Genomic DNA, 23591 nt, shown 5'->3' with positions numbered 1-23591 from the left:
CTTTTCAAGATTTTATGCTTGTTGAGCTCGGCAAAGCAGCAGGCAAGACTTTTATGCCTTGAATCCTCAAAAATCAGCTTGCAGTCAAGGGGCTTTTGCCCAATTTTTGTTCGGGACTGTTGTATGCACTGTTCGGGACTGTAGAAGTTCTGATTTTACTCATTTGGACAGCCAAGAGAGCATTTATTGCTACTGTACCTGCTAGTACAAATTTGGTACAGTTTTGTACAAGTTTTGGCATGGCTGTACACTGATTTGAGTAAGGAAAAGGTTCATTTTCCGCTGCTGTACTTGCCGGTACAGGTTTGGTACATCATTTGTGAGCAATTGGTACTGTTGTACAGTACTTTGGAAGGGCAATAGAGCACATTTAAGGTGCTGTCCTAAATCTGCAGCAACCAGATTTTGGTGATTTCATCACATAAAGTGGGAGAAAAGTTGCATTTGTGCTTCCGCAGTGGGAGATAAAGCTTAGGAGAACAACTGTGAGCACTTTGTGTGCTTTTGGTGCAGTGTTTGCACATTTTGCAGGGAGTCAGGCATTGACAGGTTGCATATTGCTATGGCAACCACAGGTGAGAGCTCTTCATTGCTTCACATCAAGAAGCTTGAAGGCTCACATAACTATGATATTTGGCAAACCCAGTGCTATAATGTGTTGCTCCAGAAGAAGCAGCACAAGCCTATCAAAGAAAGGGGTGTAAAGCCCGCTTCTATTACTGCTGAAGAGTGGGAAGATATGGATGAGCTGGCAAGATCTACTATCATGTTGTCTGTGTCAGACTCTTTACTTTTCAGCATTCGTGAAGAGAAGACAGCTTGGGGAATGTGGCAAAGATTGCAGGACTTGTATGCCCAGCAAAGTGCCTCAAGCAAAGTGTATTGGTTGAAGAAACTCATAGGTCTTCAGATGAAAGAAGGGGCGTCTATGACAGCCCATCTAAATGAGTTTAATGGTATTGTCAGCCAAGTTATAAATCAAAAGTTGGCAATGGACGATGAGTTCAAAGCCACTTTTCTCTTATGCACTTTGCCAGAGAGTTGGGACACATTCAGGACAGCCACTAGCAATTCGAATGCTATGCTGTCATATGCAGATGTTGAGGGTGCTCTTCTTCAAGAAGAGATGAATAGGAAGAATAATTCTGTTGGAAAGTCCAATGCAATGAATGCACGTGGGAGATCCCATCAAAGGGGAAAAAGCCAAGAACGGGGAAGGAGCAAGTCTCGCTCCAAAAAGGAGTTGGAATGCCATTCTTGTGGCAAGAAGGGACACATCAAAAAGCAATGCTACAAATGGAAAAATGATCAAAAAGAAAAGGGAAAAGGCAAAGACAAAGACAAAGATGAAGCCAAAGATGTAAAGCCAAAGAGCAAAAGTGGAGTCAAGATTGAAGAAATCAATGTGTCACATGCAGGTGACAGTGAGGATGAGGTCCTATTTACGTCTTCACTCGATGCCCATTCACTTCTTACAGGTGGTCATGGTATGCACTCATGGATCATTGATTCAGGTGCCTCCTTTCATGTCACAGGTTGCAGAGACTTGTTTGTCAGGTATATTGCTGGCAATGAAGGAGTGGTTTATTTGGGTGATAACCATGCATGCAAGATTCTTGGCAGAGGTGATGTGAGGCTTGTGTTTTCAGATGGCTCACAGCTTATGCTCCATGATGTCAGGCATGTGCCTGAGATCAAGAAGAACCTGCTTTCTACTGGACAGCTTGATGATGCTGATTATGTTACCACATTTGGTCGTGGAAAGTGGAAGATTAGTAAGGGCTCACTGGTTGTTGCTAGAGGCTCTAAAGTGGACACTCTTTACTTCATGCATGCAGGTGTTTGTCACCATGCTAATGTAAATGCAATCGAGCTGCCGGAAATCTCTCTGTGGCATAGCCGGTTGGGACACATGAGTGTCAAAGGAATGGAGCAATTGTCTCGTTTGGGTTACTTGCCTTCTCTAAAGTTTTCAAGTTTTCAGTTTTGTGAGCATTGTATATATGGCAGGCAACTGCAGTGCCCCCACAAGAAAGCTCTTGGACAGAAAGATGCTCAATTAGAGCTTGTGCATACAGATGTATGTGAGATGCCTCAGCTTTCTTTGGGAGGGGCAAAATACTTTGTGTCTTTTATAGATGATGCCACACGCAAGGTGTGGGTTTATCCCCTTCGTTTGAAGAGTGATACATTCTCAGTGTTTCAGAAGTTTGTTGCTCTTGTTGAGAATCAAACTGGCAAAACACTGAAGGCTTTGCGTTCCGACAATGGTGGAGAGTATATGTCCAAACAGTTTCAGGACTTTTGTGATGCTAAAGGCATCAAGAGGGAGCTGTCTACTCCTTATGATCCTCCACAAAACGGGACAGCAGAGAGGATGAACAGGACCATTCAAGAGAAGGTCCGTTCTATGTTGTCACATGCTGCATTACCTCATGGTTTTTGGGCTGAAGCTGTTATGATAGCCGTTCATCTTATAAACAGGTCACCTAACACGAGGCTTGGTGGGAAAGTGCCAGAAGAAGTATGGACAGGGAAGCCTCCGTCATACAAGCACTTGAGAGTGTTTGGTTGCGTTGCGTACGTGCACATACGCAGGGAAATGTGCACCAAACTTGATCCTAAGTCTCACAAATGCATATTCCTAGGATATGGTGACAGAGGTGAAATGGGGTATAGACTTTGGGATCCCGTGAATAGAAAGATTATACGCAGCAATGATGTCATTTTTGATGAAACATGCATGTATAAGGAGCCTGCAAGGCAACAGGAGCCTGGCAGAGTCATCTTTGATGATGATGGACATCATGGACAACAACCAACGGCTGTAAATCAGCCATTACAACAGCAAAACCAGCCCTTAAATGGTGCTGAAAATGGTCCAAATGGACAGCCAGAGATGGCAGAAGATATCCCTATGGATATACCACAGTTAGAGGAGATACCGGGCATGATTTTTCAGCCTTATGGCATGGAACAGGAGCCACCAATGGGTGATATGCAGGCTGGACAGCAACCTGCAAATGATGGTCATTGGGTACGGAGGTCCACAAGACCCTCCAGAGTCCCTGATAGGTTTGTTCCAGGGGTTGACTACTTGATGCTCACTGACTGTGGGGAGCCCTCATGTTATAAGGAGGCTTTACAGAGGGCAGACAAGGCTCTTTGGGAGCGTGCCATGAAGTCAGAGATGGATTCTCTGCACAAAAATGGAACATGGAAGTTGGTGCATTTGCCTGCAGGCAACAAGGTTTTGCCATGCAAGTGGGTTTACAGACTCAAAGTTGCACCTGATGCAAAGCCAAGATACAAAGCCAAGTTAGTGGCTAAGGGCTTCAAGCAGGAATATGGTGTGGACTTTGAGGAGATCTTCTCTCCAGTGGTCAAAATGACCACACTTAGAGCTGTGTTAGCTTTGGTTGCGCATGATGATCTGGACTTGATTCAGATGGATGTGAAGACTGCTTTTCTTCACGGTGATCTCCATGAGGAGATATATATGCAACAGCCAGAGGGTTATGCAGTAAGTGGAAAGGAGAAGCTTGTATGCAAGTTGAAAAAGAGTCTTTATGGGCTCAAACAGGCACCAAGAGAATGGTATCATAAATTTAATACATTCATGAAATCCCAGAAATTCAGGAGAAGTGACATAGATCACTGCTTGTACACCAAGAAAGCTTTGGATGGCAGTCTATTGATCCTCATCTTGTATGTTGATGATATGTTGATTGCCGGGAAATCTCGTAAAGAGATGGATGCCTTGAAGAAGAGGCTGCATCAAACCTTTGATATGAAGGATTTGGGTGATGCAAATCACATTTTGGGTATGCGGATACTTCGGGACAGAAATCAGCATGTGTTGTATTTGTCTCAGAAGGAATACATTGGCAAAGTCTTGCAGAGGTTCAATATGGACGGGGGGAAGAAGACTAGTACTCCTTTGCCTCCATATGTGAAACTCAGTGCTATGGACAACCCACAGTCAGATAGAGACAGGGCTGATATGGCCAAGATTCCGTATGCTTCAGCTTGTGGCAGTCTCATGTATGCCATGGTTGCTACTAGGCCGGACATTGCATTTGCAGTGGGAGTGGTTTCTAGATACATGGCCAACCCTGGCAAGAAGCATTGGGAAGCAGTGAAAGGTGTCATGAGATACCTGAAGGGCACACAGGATATGTGCATTTGCTTTGGCAAACAGGATGCATTAGTGTATGGTTACACGGATTCGGATTATGCCGGTCATCCAGATAACCGGAAGTCTACTACCGGTTATGTGTTTACATTCACAGGAGGTGCTGTGTCATGGATATCCAGGATGCAGAAGTGCACAGCCTTATCTACTACAGAGGCCGAGTATATTGCAGCCACAGAGGCTTGCAAGGAGGCATTATGGCTATCCCGGTTAGTGGCTGATTTGGGCTATACAGGGGATATTCCATTGTTGCATTGTGACAGTCAGAGTGCCATCCAGTTGGCAAAGAACCCCGTCTTTCATGCAAAGACGAAGCATGTGGATGTGAAGTATCACTTCATCAGAGAGGTGATAGAGAACAAGCAAATTCAGCTTGTTAAGATTCATACGGATGACAACCCGGGTGATCTGTTGACAAAGAGTTTGCCTCCGGAGCGGTTTTCTCATTGCAGACACTTGATGGGCATTGGATGAGGCCAGTTTCAGCCTTGATATGGCCTTGTATATTATCATGTACATGCTGATTTTTCTTTTCCTTTACTTAAGGGCACTTTGCCTTTAAGTGGGAGGTTGTTGGGGTAAAGGCATAATGTCCACCCTTATAGTGTGTACAAGCCCATAAGTTATATAGTACATAGTATACTTAGTACTTTTAATGTACTAAGTGCACTGTGTACTAGTGCAATATACATGTGTGATAGGAGAGTCACACACTCATCTTGGTGAGTTGACTTATCCCCACAACTCTCTCTCTCTCTCCCATGTTTCTCTGTGTATGTCTCCCACATGAACTCTAACCCTGATTCTTCTTCGCCCATTCAGATCGGTGATGCAAATGGCGACACGCTGGGGCGGATGAAGCCAGCTTGCAACAATTCTTGGAGTTGGCGGTCCAACTCCGATTCCATTGCCTTAGAAAGGCGATACGGAAACTTGCTCAGGGGTTCCGAGCCTGGGAGGAGGTCAATCTTCTGATCCTCCGGTCTGGACGGGGGAAGCTGGGGAGGGAGACTGTCCCGAAGAAAAATCTTCTGGAACTTTTTATGGAGAACCGAGTACTTCTCGGAAGCACTAGCCACCGTCTGGGCTGTCTGGATGTAAATCATCGCACACTGTGTGCCTTTCGTAACTGCTCGCTTAGCCTGCAAGTGGCTTATGAGCGGAAAGTTTGGAATACCTGGCTCACACTTAATGGTCACCGGGGTGTTTGACACATTCCGATCGAGATCTGGAACGTGTGCTTGTCCCACTTGACATCAGGAAGAAACTTGTGAAACCACTGGATACCCAAAATTATGTCTGCTCCTACAAGAGGGGCAACCATAAAGTCACGCACAAACTCTATGCCCTGAATCACTAACTTAGCACCTAGAGCTTCATACTTGATGCTCGTTATCATACCTGTGCTAAAACCCTCAACCTGTTTGTCCACCGGAGTCAGCTCGAAACGGGCACGCCTAGCGGCCTGTTCCGTGACCACATCCTCCGTGCTGCCGCTGTCAAACAAGACAACGACTCTCTGGCCACCTATGTAGCCAAAGGACTTGAGCAATTCGTTGCGCTCATACTCCTGGTCATGTGCTTCTCTCTCCTCCCTTTCTCTTCTTTTTGGGAAAAGGAGTCGTGGAGCTTTCATGCGCTTGTGTACATGCGTGGAAAAGCTGAAGAGGAGGTCGACTGCTGATTGGGGCCGCTGCTGTTGTTTTCTGTGTGCCGTGTGCTGGAGCAGGCCGTACAACAGCCGTACAGCTCTGTACGACAGCAGATACTGCTGAGGACAGGCGGCGTTGAGCTGTGGGACAGAGGCAGCTGTAGCAGGCGACTATCATCAGGTGGCTGCTGGTCCTAGTACAGGCCGTACAGCCCTGTACGACTGCCGTACAGTGTACGGACAGGGCTGACACAGGCTGCGCTGAACAGAGCTGCTGGAGGCAGCGTTGGACAGGTGCTGGACAGATCTGGCTGCGCAGATTTAGGCGAGCACAGGTGCAGACAGCAGGCGGCGTGTGCAAGTACAACTCCTGGCACGTATCCCGAGGTAGTACAGATGGGTACGGGGCTGTTTTTCAGATCTGTACATTCAAAGACAGCATAGAAGTGAACACAAGGAGGAGGGTACAGACAAGTACGTGCATGTGTGTGAAGCAGGGTTGTGGAAACAAGTGCCTGCAAGTACAGATTGGTACCGTTGCTTCCTCCAGTGCTGATTCACGGGCTGATTTTGGTAAGCTTCTCATCTGTTCATCCATCTCTCTTTCTACTGCTTGATGTCTGTTGCAGATATGAGTTATCTGGCCCCTTGTGAGAGGAGGGGTATGGCAGATTGACAAGGGTTGAGACAGAGTTTGGATAGTACATGTATGTATGAGCTGAGATGTTGTATCATGCACTTGAGTTATGCCAGATGTATGCTCATGGCTGCCCTGCTTAGTGGTCTTGGCTGATCAGAGGGAGGCACAGTGTGTTATTTGGAGACACAGATCTGTGTGCATAGATCCTCTGTGCTAAGAGGTATTGTGGGCCGTCAGATTGGACATACAGGTGTAATCTCTTGGCTGATTTTTGTTGTACTCAGCCATTCATATTTTTGGAATTGAATAAAGAAATACCGCAAGGGGCGCCAAGCTTTGGGGCCAACAGGTGTCGCTTTGTTTTCAGATTTGGGCACTCTAGCTCCAATCTGTTTTGTTTTCACATCTAGACTACAAGTGGATGGGTGACTGCTAGTCTACCGCACTCTGGTTTCTATCAGAGGCCGGTTTCAAGGTTCCGTTGCCAGGACCAATCATCAACTTTCTGAAGGGGGTGAGCTCGTGGTTGCTTTGAAGAAAGCCATCGCTGAAAATTCAGCAAACATGTCTGATACAGAGGATGAGTACTTCTATCATGAAGAAGAAGAGCAAGAGACTTCTCTTGAGAGAGATGTATCTGAGGATATTTTTGCAGGAGAACAGGCTGCAGATGTTGAGCCTTATGAGGATGTAACACAGCCAGAAGATGTGCATGGTAAAGAGGATGATGATGCTCGGTTCAAAGATCGTTTGGCTAGTGTTATGGATACTTTTATGCAGCTCACACAGAGTGAGAGATTTGCTGAATTTATGAGATCTTGCACAGAGCCCCACACAGAGCCTGAGAAAAAGAAGAAGAAGGTTCGTTCAAAGAATCTTCCACAGGGTCATAGTGGTGCCATCCCACAGGAACCATCTTTTGGCCAGTTTCCGAATATGCAGCATGCTTATGGTGCAAACTCTCAGAGTTCCTTCTATGGACAGCCACCTATTCCTCAGCAGAACATGCATCCAGGTTATTTTGGTGGTGGCTCGGTGTTCCAATCCATGACTGGGGGTTATCCTCAGGGAGGCATGGGTATGTACGGGCCTTTTGGAGCCAATTTTCAGCCTGGCATGCAAGGGAATATGTATGGTGGTGTCAGGCGTTTTTCTGAGAGATATTTTGGGCTTGTGTACATATGGATGCATGGCCTGTGTGAGAGTTTTGTCCGGGAACGCCTTGGCAGTTGTACAGAGAGAATGGTTTGGCTGTGAGCATGTACAGGCTTGTCCGGAATGTGGTCGGCTGGAGATGATGTTAGCTGTTTGACAGCTCAGTATATGTGGGCGTCCCAAGTATGAGCGGGCAGGCATCGTGGGTTGTGTGAAGTGTATGAAGGCATGGGGAGCAATTAATATTGGTGTGGCCAATGTGCCTTGGACATGGTGTGAAAAGGAGGTGGCCATCTCTTAGGCCTTAGAAGAAATGAATAAATGATGATAATAACGTGGCGTGCAGTGTTGAAAGCAACGTGGAAGCTAATACGTGCTGCCAACGTAGGACCTCTGGAAAGTTGGCGAAGAGGAGGTGGTCAGCGCAGGGAAACGTGCTGGTGTTGATGGGGGCCTCCCTTGTGAAGTGTAAGGGTTTGAAGGGACTGGTGGTGCAGAGCTTTGAAGGGCTGCCGCCTCTGATAGAGGTTTTCTTTGGAGGGTGCAGGGCTGACAGGCGGTTGCTGAAGCTGGTGCTGGTCGCGACAGACAGAGGGGGTGAGCGGGCAAGGCTGACGGAGGAGAGTCGGCTTTTGCTGACTGACGAAGGCGAAGGGAGAGTGCCCTAGGTAAGGTGGTGTGGTTGCTGTGGCTTAGGCGACAAGGTGAGCTGGCGAGGAGCTGTAGCCTGGGTACGTCACCGAGGGAGCCGCCTTTGAAGCTGGCGTGGGGGTGCAAAGAATAAGAGAGGGAGCAGCTTTGAAGGGCTGGCGACAGGTGGAAGCTGCCTCTAGCTGTTCGACATGGAGGGAGACGAGACAGCTGGCGCAGTTGCTGTAGGATGCTGACAGTGATGGAGGAGAGCCAGTGTGGAGAAGAGTGTGGTCGCTCGTTGATGTGGAAGCGCTCTGGTGATGCTGCCCGTTGAAGGTTCCCGCGTTGTGCTACGAGGCTTAAAAGGGTGATTTGGCAGAGCTGCAGCGAGGGAAGGTGAGTTGTCGCCTGGAGACAAAGGATTGTTCTGGCGAGTGCAGAGCCGGTGAGTTGCTTGGTCGCTCATAACAGCTGTGGTACTGTCGGCTGGATACGAGAGAAGCAAGGACGTGGAGGGCGTTGGTGTAGCTATTGGCGACAGGCAGCTGCTGGTGGCGATTGGGAAACACCGACACACAAGGGGGCTGAAGGTGTTTGTGGCTGCTGCTGAAGATAAGGTGGCAACGTCGACAGGCTTGAAGTGTAGAGACCGGTAGCATGTATGCAGAGACGAAGCTGGTGTGAGGAGGGCCACCTTTGGGATGCAAAAGGAGGCCACTAGCCGAAAGGAGTGAAGGAAGCCGAGTGGAGCCAGCTGATTTGTGAAAGAGGGATCTTCTTTTTTGCATTATTTGTGGATAAGTGTGTGGGTTTTCATTATCCTGTGGAATACAGGGTTTTTGAGGTATCTCTGTGTGGTGTTTTGAGAGATTTCTGTTTCCAGCATCGTGCTGGTGGTGCCCCTTGTGTTTGTTGTGTCTTCCAAGGCTGCTGGGTAGGTAGCTATAGAGGCATTTCTTCTTTTCCTTGCCTCCCGACAGTGGTATGCAGTCCGGTATGCAAGGAAATATGTTTGGAGGCATGCAACCTAGGATGCAACGCAATATGTTTGGTGGTATGCAGCCAGGTATGCATAATGGAATGTTTGGAAACATGGCTGGAATGTATGGTATGCCTGGGAATGGGAAATGTTGACCCAATGATGGGCATGAATGTTGGGGGCAGCGATCTTTACCACTTCCATATGATAATCTAACGCCTATGGGAAAGGTGAAGGATTACAAGGAAGGGGGAGCTGCAGTGAAGTTTGACACATTCAGTGGGGCCAAGGATAAACTGAAAGCACTTACCTTTTTACAGCAGTTTGATGCTGCTTTTTCTGGTGGGAATTACACAGAGTCCTCTAAGGTGAGGAAAGCTGTCACTTTTCTCAAGGGCAATGCTTTGCAATGGTGGTCTACTCTTCTTTTGCAGGGCATAGCATCCACTACTTGGGTCCAATTCAAACAGGTTTTCTCTTCCGTATGGCTCACATCTACATTTGAGGTGGATGTTATGACCGCATGGCACAAGTTGGATGCTTCAAAGTGTGATAGTTTGGAGGATTATAACAAGAAGTTTTGGGAAGCATTACTCCCAGTGACTTCTTATCGTGCGGTGCCATTGTCTGAGCAGGTAGAGAAGTATTGTTGTGGGCTGCCCAAGGAGGTACGAGATTATTGTATAAAGACAAGAGTAACGAACATGTCACAGATGATTGAAAATGCTATGACAGCTAATGCGTTACTCACTGGTGGTTCATCTGGGTTTAAAGGCAGTAAGAAATTGAGCAAGAAAGCTGAAAAATTTGGGCATGCTTCTCGTGATGCTAAAGGGTCTTCAGAGACAAAGTATAAGAAGTTGCCAATGCCCAAGAGGACTTCTGAGGAAAGACAGGTTTTGAGAGATGCTCATAAGTGTTTTTACTGTACTGAAGAGGGGCATATGTCATTCAATTGTCCCAAGAGAAAGTCCCAAAAGGACTCTGACAATAAAGGAGAGCCCAAGCCAAAGAAACAAAAACCTTCTGCAGGCTTAGTTCCTGATCTTGTGGGGGAACAGCCAGGTGGTGAAGCTACAGAGTTGTGCAGGGCATGGGGCAAAGTGAGAGATTAGAATGCCTTGATCTTCTTTGACAGAGGTGCTAGAGCCAACTTCATTTCACCAGATTTGGTTGGCCGATTGGGGATTCGTGCAGAGGAGATGGGGCCATTACATGAGGCTAATATGGCTTGTCCAGGGTATGCAGAACCCGTTACTCCTATCATTGGGAAGCTTCGGCTTCATTTGCAGGGTTATGTGGACAGCGAAGAGTTCTTCATCATGCCTTTGGACGGGTGTGATGTTTTGTTGGGGATGCCATGGTGCCACAGGGTACATGCGGTGGTGGATACTTACAATAGGAAAATCACTCTGACTCATAGAGGGAAAGAGCATGTATTGGATGTAAAACTCAAAGGGGAATCTGTTCCTATTGTATCCGCTTCGGCGATTTCATCAGTAATGAAAAAGCATCTTTCCGCGTACTTGATTTATGTAAAGGATGCACAGGATGATGAGTCTAAGTCTAATTTGTCTATGTTAGATAAGGACAGGACTGATTTCTTATGTGGGTTTCAAGATTGTTTTTCCGAGTCATTGCCAGGAGAACTTCCTCCTGAGAGGCCAGAAGATCATGCCATTGATCTGATTCCTGGTAGTACTCCACCGAATAGACCGCCGTATCGTGTTAGTGCAGTCCAACAGGAAGAGATTATGAATCAGGTGCAGGAGCTTTTGAATAAGGGGTTGATACAGCCTAGCTCATCACCCTTTTGCTCACCTGTGCTCTTAGTGTAGAAGAAGGATGGTTCTTGGCGCGTGTGTATTGATTACAGGGCGTTGAACAAGAATACCATCGAGAATCGATTCCCCATACCGAGGATCGATGACATCTTGGACCGCTTACAGGGCTCCACAGTTTTTAGTCGTATTGACTTGAAAAGCGGGTATCATCAGATACGCATTAGAGCCGAGGATGTGCATAAGACAGCATTCCGAACCACGTTTGGGTTGTATGAGTTCTTGGTTATGTCCTTTGGTTTGACGAATGCGCCTGCCACATTTAACAGAATGATGGACAGGATTTTCAGGCCTCATAGAGAGTTTGTGGGCACATTCTTTGATGATATGATTGTGCATTCACAAACTGAGGAAGAGCATAGAAGGCATTTGGCCATTGTGTTTGCAGAACTCAGAAACCATAGGTTGGTGGTTAATGGCAAGAAGAGTGAGTTCTTTTTGCAAGAGATACATTTCTTGGGGCATATTGTGTCTGCGCATGGAGTCCGTATGGATCCAGCAAAGGTGGAAGCAATACTTAATTGGCCAGCTTTGAGGACCGTGCATGATGTACGCAGTTTTCTAGGATTGTGTTTCTATTACAGGCGGTACATACGGCACTTTGCTGAAATTGCTTCGCCTCTTCATGCTTTGACGAAGAAGGCAACTCCGTTTAGATGGGCTGATTGGGACATTAAAGCATTCAAAAAGCTCAAAGAAAAGCTTACGTCGGACCCAGGACTGGTGTTACCGGACCTCCGAAAGGCTTTTGTTGTCCAGTGTGATGCATGTGGAAGTAGCATTGGTGCAGTTCTCATGCAAGAGGGACATGTGATAGCCTATGAGAGTAGAATATTGCAAGATGCCGAGAAGCATTTACAGGTTTATGAGAAAGAGATGTTGGCTGTAATTCACGCTCTTTCTACATGGAAACACTACTTGCTTGGGGCTGATTTTACTGTACAGACAGATCATCAGACATTGCGTTATTTCCTCACGCAGACTAAGCTTTCAGAGAAGCATATGCGTTGGGCAAACTTTTTGTCTATGTTTCACTTCCAAATTGTGCATGTGGAAGGCAAAAAGAATATAGTGGCAGATGCTTTGTCACGCAAGCCTCAGGTCTCTGCAGTTTCACTTGCTTATCATCATGAGCTTGATGAAATGAAAGAGCAGTATGCCCATGATGAGGATTTTGAAAGGTTGTATGATCAGATGTCTGATGGTCAGCGGCATGAGCACTATACTCTCAGAGATGGGTTTTTATTGATGCATGGCAGACTGTGTGTTACCAGGCCATTGCGACTCAAGGTTATGATTGAAAGTCATGCTCCACCGTATGCAGGTCATAGAGGTATTGACGCCACGGTCAAAGCAGTGGAGACTTTCTTTTATTGGCCAACCTTGAGAAGAGATGTTGATGCCTTTGTGAGGCAATGCATCGTATGTCAGAAGGTAAAGTTTGACCGTCAGAAGACACCAGGGTTATTACAGCCTTTACCTATTCCGGATAGACCTTGGGAGAGCATTGCCATGGATTTTGTATTTGATCTTCCACGGACACAAACGGGAAATGATGGCATCTGGACTATCATATGCAGGTTCAGTAAGCAGGCTCATTTCATTCCCGTGCGTAAGACGATTAAAGTGGATCATATGGTGAAGTTGTTCATGGCGAACATCTTCAAGTATCATGGCTTGCCTACGTCTATCATTAGTGACCGTGATCCACGGATGACGAGTTTGTTCTGGAGAGGGTTGTTTGACAACATGGGTACAACTCTCAAGTTTTCATCGTCATTTCATCCACAGACAGATGGTCAGTCAGAAGAAGCTAACTCTACAGTGTTGGATCTTCTCAAGTGTTATGTGTCAGAGCACAAGCAACAATGGGAAAAATATCTTCCTTTGGTGGAGTTTGCATATAACAACACTGTACATACCTCGACAGGCAAGGCGCCTTTTGAGATTGTAGAAGGAGGGAAGAAGGTACCACCCATTTTGCATACAAAGGATAAGATCTTTGAGGCTGATCAATATGTGGAAAGCTTGGATGAAGCTTATCGGAGAGTTAAGTTGGCACTCCAGAAAACTCAGCAAAAGCAAAAGAAAGCCGCAGACCGTCACAGACGTGATTTACAGTTTGTATTGGGTGATTGGGTTCTTTTGCGCTTTGAAAAGGCTAGACGCAAGAAGATGAAGGGTAAAGAGCGCTTATTTCCTAAATTGAGCATGCGTTATTATGGGCCTTTTCAGGTTTTGGAAAAGATTGGTGAGGTAACCTATCGTTTGAAGTTACCAGATCACTGGAGAATTCACAATGCTTTTCACGTGAGTCTCCTTAGACCTTTCCGTGGGAATGTGCCTGAGGATGTATCAGATGAGGCTCAGCCGGAAGTTGAGGAACTTGATGAGGTTCTGATTCCAGAGCAGATACTGGCACATAAAGAAAGGAAGGTACGAGGTAAAGTTTCCCGTCGCTATCTTGTGAAGTTCAAGAACTATTCACCGATGGATGCGAAGTGAATGGAGGAAGGTGACTTAACAGATTCACCTCAGGTTTTGCAGCTTTATCTCGATGCCTTTTGAGTTAGAGCCGACTCTTATTGTGGCTCATTCAGGTTCAGCAGAGCATGGGTCTGGAGCATTATCTGATGCTCAAGAGGGGGGTAGCACCTCCACTCCCTTGATACAGACAGGCTCAGATGACATCTAGAGGTCGCTTGGTGCAGTTTTTATCTCACCCAAAGGTACTGAGGCTGACAGTACATCTGTTTATGGGACTTCTATGATATATGTGTACTAGTCACATGGAATTTTGTGGATATGTATAGTTCACAGTGGTATACAACTTGGACTATTACTATGCCATTGGTTTGTAATGAATGTTGATACATGTGCATGGCTTAGAGAGATTGGGACGTTGATCTTGCCATATTGTATATTTCACTTTGGATATTTTGATGCATCACCAGAATGCAATCGAGGACGCTTGCCATTTTTCAAGAGGGGGGTATGTCATGGCCCTGTGAAAATGGAACAGCACAAGTGTGGGCATGGTGGTTGCAGAGTCAGAATATTGAATGATTCACATGGGGGGTGCCCGGACAGAGTTAAAGATGTGTGGACATCCCTAGGTGTGAAGGGGGGAACTAGAACATTAAACTTCTAATGTTTACTAAAGTTGCCCCTAGGCCTTAGTGGCCCCTAGGGACTTTTAAAGTTTGGGGCCCTAGGATTTTTATGGGGAGGAGGCCACTCCACTTTTGGAGTGTGTGCTTCTCTCTCCTCCCTCTCTCTCTTCTTTTTGGGAAAAGGAGTCGTGGAGCTTTCATGCGCTTGTGTACATGCGTGGAAAAGCTGAAGAGAAGAGGTCGACTGCTGATTGGGGCTGCTGCTTGCTGTTTTCTGTGTGCCGTGTGCTGGAGCAGGCCGTACAATAGCCGTACAGCTCTGTACGACAGCAGATATTGCTGAGGACAGGCGGCGTTGAGCTGTGGGACAGAGGCAGTTGTAGTAGGCGACTATCATCAGGTGGCTGCTGGTCCTAGTACAGGCCGTACAGCCCTGTACGACTGCCGTACAGTGTACGGACAGGGCTGACACAGGCTGCGCTGAACAGAGCTGCTGCAGGCAGCGTTGGACAGGTGCTGGACAGATCTGGCTGCGCAGATTTAGGCGAGCACAGGTGCAGACAGCAGGCGGCGTGTGCAAGTACAACTCCTGGCACGTATCCCGAGGTAGTACAGATGGGTACGGGGCTGTTTTTCAGATCTGTACATTCAAAGACAGCATAGAAGTGAACACAAGGAGGAGGGTACAGACAAGTACGTGCATGCGTGTGAAGCAGGGTTGTGGAAACAAGTGCCTGCAAGTACAGATTGGTACCGTTGCTTCCTCCAGTGCTGATTCACGGGCTGATTTTGGTAAGCTTCTCATCTGTTCATCCATCTCTCTTTCTACTGCTTGATGTCTGTTGCAGATATGAGTTATCTGGCCCCTTGTGAGAGGAGGGGTATGGCAGATTGACAAGGGTTGAGACAGAGTTTGGACAGTACATGTATGTATGAGCTGAGATGTTGTATCATGCACTTGAGTTATGCCAGATGTATGCTCATGGCTGCCCTGCTTAGTGGTCTTGGCTGATCAGAGGGAGGCACAGTGTGTTATTTGGAGACACAGATCTGTGTGCATAGATCCTCTGTGCTAAGAGGTATTGTGGGCCGTCAGATTGGACATACAGGTGTAATCTCTTGGCTGATTTTTGTTGTACTCAGCCATTCATATTTTTGGAATTGAATAAAGAAATACTGCAAGGGGCGCCAAGCTTTGGGGCCAACAGGTGTCGCTTTGTTTTCAGATTTGGGCACTCTAGCTCCAATCTGTTTTGTTTTCACATCTAGACTACAAGTGGATGGGTGACTGCTAGTCTACCGCACTCTGGTTTCTATCAGAGGCCGGTTTCAGAGTCCGTTAACGACAGATTGGCTAAAGCGCAAGAGGCCTACACTCGACAGGCCAATAAAGACCGAAGGGACATGAAGTTTTTGGAAGGGGATTGGGCGTATCTTCAGATTATGAAGCAAAGGTTGAAGCAGGTGGGCAAGCGATGCCCAAAGTTGTCTTTCAGGAGCTTCGGACCATTTCCTATCCGGAAAAAGATTAATGAGGTGTCTATGCAGTTAAAGCTACCTCCGAGTTGGACTATGCACGATGTATTTCATGTCAGTTGGTTAAAGCCATATGCAGGTCCACCCCCTTCAGAGGTCAAAGACGAAGCGGAACCAGACATTGTTGATGAAGCAGAAGTTATGGTTCCAGAACAGATCCTGCTGCACCGTTTCAAGCATGGCTCAAGCCGAAGACTACGACAGTTCCTCACGAAGTTTCAGGACCGAGGAACTCATGAAGCGGTATGGCTCGACAAAGAATTTTTCGAAGACTATCCGGCATCATTGACGGATTATTTGGAGGCTATGCAGCTTCCGTCAATTTAAGCAGAAGGGGATGTCACGTGCATCCCGCACTTGGATGCCACGTAGACAGTTCTGTACAGAAGGTGCAGGACCTGGGATGGTGAACTGGTCCCATGTGAGCCCAGTCCGGGACGAGTCAGCCAGGGATCCATCTCAGATGTCCGAGGTCAGGTGTGCATTGTCGTGCACAGGAGTCTAAGGTCAGGTGTGCACTGTCCTGCACATGAAACAGTGCCAGTCTGCGCTGTGAGTCTCCCTCTAGAATGATGCCAGTGGTTCTGTGTATCTGGTATGGTACCGGATGCCAGATCACTGAGTAGATTATGTTTAGGACAAGGGGCCAGCCCATAGGGCTACCCCGGCGATTAGTATGGGCATGGGAATGGTGTGAAACCATCCCCATGAGGGCCAGGAAGGCTCAGGCTGGACCCACCAGCCATGGAAGGGCTGTGGGACAGCCCTTGGGCAAAGATAAGCTATTTTTAGGAGCATACAGCCTTTAAATGGCTGTAGGGCATGTATGGGGCAGCCCATACAGGCTGCCCAGCTTTGGGATTGTGGGCAAAAGATGTGCCCAGCCCTTAAGAAGCAGGCGCTTGATGTCCAGCCACCCAGGAAGTGATGCGCAAGAATTATGGGAAATTCTCCAGCATTTAATGGGATTTTTCAGCATTAACTGCTGAATATCTAGTCGTGGGACATAACTGATGCTGGCCGCCTGCCCTTATGCTGGCCGACTGCCCCTGAAGGGTAGTATAAATAGAAGAGAGCCATAATCCCATCATTCATCTCAGTTTTCACCAAGTGCTCAAGCCAATCAAGGGCCAGTCAAGCCAAGGAGATTGCCAAGCAAAGGGGTGGACTTCTGAATGTCAAGGGCAGGATTTTCCAGCCAAGAAAAGGTCAAGTTATTTGTATTTGTTTTCAGATTTACATCATTCTAATAAAGCAAATACACCATCCGTGGTGGGGGCCCTACAGAGGGTAATTGGGACCCAATACTGTGTCCTCTCCATCTCCCCCTTCTCTCTCTATTTTCTGCACATCTCCTTTTAGTTTGTGCGTTAATTCCGTCGCGAAAAGAGTGCTGATTTCTGAGTTTTGAAGTACCGATCCTTCTCCGAAGCTTCTGTATATTACAATAGTCTAGTAAGGTAGGAGAAAGGCAATCAAAAAGCTAGAACATTCGACCAAAACGCCTCCCCGAAAAATGAGCCCAAAGATGTGCAGACAAATCATCAAGAAAATCACGGGAGTGGGAACAAAACCAGAGAAGGTGAGGCACTGTCTCTGTAGGATGAGAGCACCGCCTACAAGAAGTAGTGGCAATGTGCCTTCCTGCCAAAAGAGATCTGACCAGACATCTTCACAGAAACATCGTTGCTTGAGGGGCAATCCACTCTTGCAAATTCTTTTCAATGTAGCATTTTGCCAAGCAAGAGATTTTGACGTATGCCATAGGTGATTTGTATGATCCTCAATCCATGGAGGTGGTAAGAGTAGCCTATAAGCATTAGCTGTAGACAAATTGCAAAATGATACAGGAGTGTATCCTGGAAGTTGCCTATCAAAACGCCAATCTTGAATTTTCTGTGTTTTCTCAAACATTGGGACTAGCTGAAAGGGCTGCATTATTTCCGAAATGAGTCTCGAGATAGGCTTGTGGTGCATTCCCAAATTGCATTGTCTGATTGCACGTGGAAAGGCAAGCACTGGAGAGCCTGGAATACGACCATGAAAATGCCCAAAGATTATATTATCATAATCGATGATCCAATGTCCATATGCATTTGTTTGCATGTTAGAGCATAGAGCTCCCAGCATGCGTGCCCATGGCTTGACTTGCTCTATAAATGCAGGTAGAAGAGTGGCTTTCCTTCCCAGCATATGATAATGAATGTTAAGGACATTGAGTCCACCATGCATTTCGGGCGCCCAGATAAGGTCTTGCCTTAACAAATGTAAACCTTTTCTATTTGCCTTGGTTTTCCACAGGCATTCCATTGCTTTAAACATGAAATTATCAATCTGTTTGCGCTATCAAGGTAAGAGCAGAAGATAGAAATGGACATATGCTATGATTATCAATTGTACTATACGCAATCACACATGTAAAGGCCATGTAGATAATTTCCGGTATTCGATTTTAGAGTGCAATTTTGCCATCACCCATTGAGTTTCATCTTTCAAAGACAATTCCCAACCAATGGGATAACCAAGATGCTTGACTATCTTTTTAGGCAGAATGATTTGACCCGACGACAAAAACTGATGCCAATCATAATCTTTCAAGAGAAGCAACTTTGATTTTTGAAAATTTACATGTAATCTTGCAGCCAAACCATTGAGGGACAGTGCTTTCATGAGAGTTTTAACAACCACACACACACACACACACACACACACACACACTCGCTCACTCGCTCACTCGCATATATACATACATACAAACATATTTATCCAAACCACCTTGTTCACTAATACTCACTCACTCACTCACTCACTCACATATATATATACATATTTATCCATACATATATACATACATATTTATCCAAACCACCTTGTTCCTAATATATTAGTAAGATGCATCTCCTGAGTCCTAAATCATCATAATCTCGATATATTTTGTTAAATGTATTTTGTAAATCATCTTAATCTTAATGTATTAATCGTAAATGATCTTAATCTTGATATTTATAGTTGCCATACACCACTCTAAAGGGCCCTTGTCATGTGATGTTAGTCCTGGTTTCATTGTTCTACCACCTTGCATTTCTAATGAATTGGTAAAAAGGAGACAATTCCAGCTCATCTGATTTTTTTCCAAGTGAATTATCAACTTATCTTACAAAATGGTTTGTTTTCTAATGATGCCAGGCTTATCGTCACTTTTGTTGCTGTTGGTTGCATTAGTTGTTGGTGCCAAGATGGATTTTCTTACCGTACTGGTGAGATTCTCTCTCTCTCTCTCTCTCTCTCTCTCTCTCTCTCTCTCTCTCTCTCTAATGTGCCATCGGCATTTTTTGTATCACAGATAGTTGTTTATCATCCTAGGGTTTTCATTAATCTTTTGCTTGTGCCTAAGTGCACCTTGAAGTGGATTGTAATGATTGTGACGTACCGGTTTTGGATCCCATATGCCTTCAAGGCATTCTGTGGACGTTAATATGACTCTCTCTCTCTCTCTCTCTCTCTCTCTCTCTCTCTCTCTCATTAGCAGGAGGGCGGGTTGAGGTGGTGAGCTCTTATGTTTACCTAGGCATCGCATTTACTAGCTCAGCTGGACGCTTCTCCATGGCTCAGGCAGTCCGAGACAGAGTGACCCGGGGGTATGCAGCTCTTGCTGGCCTTGAGCGTCAGTGTCATCAGGCACATTTTCAGGAACCCCGCACGAAGGGGTGGCTCTTTGATACATTAGTGACACCAGCCTTGATGTATGCAGCAGCGGTTTGGGCACCAGGGCTTGCAGCCTCCACATGGGTACAGCTGGAGAGACCACAGATCTTGATGCTCTCGAGGATGATACGCAGCAAACCATCCGTCCCGCACGACATTGTTCGAGCTGAGTTTGCTGCACCACCTATGGCAGTGGAGGCATTGTTCTAGACGATCTCCTTTATATACAGGATGAGGGAGATGCCCATGGAGAGATTATCCCGCCGAGCTTTTGAGGCATCCAGACAGCTGGCCAAGGTTGGACACACTGGATCTTGGTATGCACAGATGCTACAGTGGTTCTCACATCATGGTATAGACATTGAGCAGTTGCCACCTTTTCAGTATGATCAGTCTGCTCCACTGTTATGGTGGGGAGAGACATCATACTTCTGACAGAGACACATCAGAGCCTAGAGAGAGGGCTACCTCGAGTAGGTTTACGCTCATCAGGGGAGGCAGGCTTCAGGAGAGCTTTCTCTACCACTGACCATGTATTCACTTTGAGATGTACGATTGATCAGGCCAGAGTGAGGAAGAGAAAGCTCTATTGCTGCTTTGTGGATTTCCGCAAGGCATTTGACACAGTACCACGAGAGAGGCTCTTTCAGCGCCTCCAGTCTCTTGGCATACCAGCATATATGACATGGGGCATCTATGCATTATATGAGCAGGTTTTTGGGCGAGTCAGATGCCCAGGAGGTATGTCCGAGACTATTGCTAGCACCATTGGTGTGAAGCAAGGATGCCCACTTTCCCCCACGCTATTTGGGTTATACATTGATGAGGTGGCTGACTTCATTACACGGGGAGGCGGAGACGGAGTTGATCTAGCAGGTACCTCAGTACATATTATGCTTCATGCTGATGATATTGTATTAGTGTCTGAGTCTCCAGGTGGTCTACAGCAGTATCTACATGCACTCGATGATTTCTGCACACAGAGGGGTCTTACTGTGAACCTTGGGAAAACCAAGGTTATGGTCTTTCATACATCGAGACAGGGCAGGAGTCAACTGACATTCACTCTCGCAGGACTGCAGGTGGAGGTGGTGACATCATACGTGTACCTAGGGGTTACCTTCTCTGCAGCAGCCATGCGCTTCACCATGGGTTCAGCAACCAGAGCCAGATTGACACGGGGATATGCAGCATTGGCTATGCTAGCCACCAGGCGCATTTTCAGGAGCCCCGGACGGAGGGGTGGCTATTTGACACATTAGTCATACCGGCACTGATGTATGGAGCAGCGGTATGGGCGCCAGGACTTGCTGGTGGACACAGATAGAGAGACCACAGGCCCTCATGATGGCACGCATGATACGCAGCAAACCGTCAGTACCTCATGACATTATCCGAGCAGAGTTTGCTACGCCTCCTATGATGGTAGAGGCCATATTTTAGACTATATGCCTGCTAGACAGATTCAGAGAGATGCCACAGGACAGATTGTCATACAGAGCTTTTGAGGCATCTAGACAGCTGGCTGAGGCAGGAGAGAGAGGATCATGGTATGCACAGGTCACACATTGGTTCTCACAGCATGGCCTAGACATGGATCATCTACCACATATCCGTCTCTCTCATAGTGAGAGGAATAGAGTATTGAGACAGGACCTATGGCAGCTCTATACACGAGAGACGTGGATATCGCCTACACAGCCTCTTCCACCGAAGATGCTATACTACAGAGATCACTTCATGAGTATCACTGATGATGGATTTATAGAGAGGCCTAGATACATGGAGGGCTTTTTACCACACGGCTCCCAAGTGGCTATTGGTCAGCTTAGAGTTTCATCACACCGATTGGAGATTGAGACTGGCAGAGCAGCACGGATCCCCCGAGAGGAGAGGGTATGTAGATTGTGCAGAGAGGAGGTGGAGAGTGAGGAGCATTATGTATGCAGATGCAGAGCATATACAGCCATCAGAGAGAGAGATCCCATTTTATTTAGAGAGCCACATTCCCTACGCCAGATCTTTGAGGCAGCAGACCAGCACATACTGGGGACCCGGGAGATTCATTCTAGACATACAATGCCACAGAGAGACATTATTACAGGCTCAGACAGCTCCAGAGGGGGGGCGACAGACACAGATTACTTCATTTTTTCAGAGATCCACCCCACTCCTAGCCCCTACACAGCAGGGAATTACTCTCCAGAGAGCAGAGACACTCAGAGCCCGCAGGAGACAGAGGACACTTGGCTTTCGGACACCACGCCTATACCAGAGAGAGATGACAGAGATTAGAGCTCAGTTTCACAGAGAGGGTGCGGAGCGACTGGCTTGCTTCAGAGGAGACCCAGGCATGTTCTTCAGGGAGCTGTGGACACCCCCTTCATTGATGTATACCATTCTATACCCCCAGTATGGTACAGGATGGAGCTAGCTAGGTTGCATATCATGATTGTATACTCCATGCATATAGCTTTGCATTCTCCTAGTAGTAGAGCTCCATCACCTCCCCCACTCACTGTACTTATTGCACACCCAGATTCAGCTTTTTTAGTTCAGTACTTTTTCATTTTGTTGGGATGACAGAGGATACCCCACACAGGTACACTGATTTGTCTCATAGGCCGAGTTCGGTCATTTGGAAGACGTTAATAAAATCTTTCTTTCTTTCTTTCTTTCTATCCTATGCTAACATGACAACTTTTTTAACACCATTTCCAAGATCCATAGTACTGTTTGACTCTTATATTTGCTATGCAGCCAAATATGGGGTTCCATTTTGGAAGCCACACTTTGCTCCTCTTGTCTCCACCTGTTGATCTCACAAATCTCACTACTAGATTGTTACGTCTTACTGTAGCATGCACGTGCTTGCGGAAGCGTTTTATGATAAGATAATGATTCTTAAACACTCCTGAAAACTGAGATTAAGTAGTAGGATTGAGAGAAGTACACAATGAACACCCGATTGGGTCCCAATCCACCCTCTCAGGGCCCCCACCTTATAAGTGTATTTGCTTTGTTGCTTGCAAGTGAATGAAGTACATAAATGGAATGAATATGATCTGCGAACTGACCTGAAACTGACACTTACTTACAGCCCTTTGTACTTGCATTTTGTTGCCCGGGAAGGCTGCAAACTACTGCGTTTCTGGGGCTGCCTTATGTGTGTTTTCTCCTGCTGCAGATAGGCGCCAGGAACTGTTGTAACTGGACTGGCCACTCTTCTCATGCTTGCGTTTTGTGCTCTAGATGGCTCACAGGCTGAGAGCAAGACCACAAGACAAGGCTTTGGATGGATCAGTCTATGGACCAGCCTTTGGTCCCTTAGGGTATAGATAGCCTCTACAGACTGCCTGGAAAAGGGTCCATGGTGTGCGCCTGCTTTTCCCACAACCCTAGCCCCCCTAGAGTGGGCGCCTACCCAAGGCCAAGTTGGCCAACTATGCATGCCCGGGTTCCCATGGGCTGTCCACACCATCATTGCCCCACTTTTGGGCATTGTTAGTCACCACTGGACATAATGGTTTTCACACATGACCAACCTACTTGACCCTAGCCTATAGACATTGACTTGACACCTGACTTGACCATCCCAATACTTGACTATGGGTCTAACAAGTGTCTGTTCTTGCATTTACAATCATTACAACTTGCAAAGAGGCTTACATAGATTTGTGCCACGGGCACAACAGGACTAAACCCTAATGACCTAGATGGCGCCCAGCAACTCGTTCCTTGGACTAGGGTTCACAACATGCTCAAGACCCATCAGCAAAAGGGATCCTTTGTCCTAGATTAAGAAAAATGTCCACATAGCATCCTAGGACAAATGATGCACGTGACATCCCCTCCTGCTTATCTTTATGATGGACCACCATTGCTTCCGAACAAGCCGTCAACAATGCTGGATATTTCTTGTACAACATCCTTACCATCACCTCTATGCAGTCACCTCTTTTGCACCGGGACCTGAAACTGCTCCTTTCTTGAACTTGTCTTTACTTGTTGGCAACCAGTCGATATTGGTAGCAAGTCCACGCGGGGAGCTCCATTGTTTTAGACCAAGCCTCAAGGGTCATCCCACCTGTTATGGTGGTAAGTAACATTTTCGGAATGAGTTAAGTTCCGAGATGATAAGAG

At 46.6% G+C, this 23591-nt stretch overlaps 1 protein-coding gene across 1 annotated transcript in view; it reads left to right on the top strand.

Annotated features, from left to right (window-relative positions):
* The window catches only part of FK (Ergosterol biosynthesis ERG4/ERG24 family), a 162185-nt gene that overhangs the window by 22980 nt on the left and 115614 nt on the right, over positions 1 to 23591 (top strand). The window contains exon 3 of the mRNA XM_086819123.1: positions 18930 to 19000. Within this exon, the coding sequence (XP_086675249.1) occupies positions 18930 to 19000 (71 nt within the window). The remainder of the gene's footprint in view (positions 1 to 18929; positions 19001 to 23591) is intronic.

This window comes from Cibotium barometz, chromosome 2 (genome assembly GCF_041138505.1).
Source record: "Cibotium barometz isolate CiBa-2024 chromosome 2, ASM4113850v1, whole genome shotgun sequence".
NCBI classification, from domain to species: Eukaryota; Viridiplantae; Streptophyta; class Polypodiopsida; order Cyatheales; family Cibotiaceae; genus Cibotium; species Cibotium barometz.
This window is presented reverse-complemented; position numbering and strand designations above follow the sequence as displayed.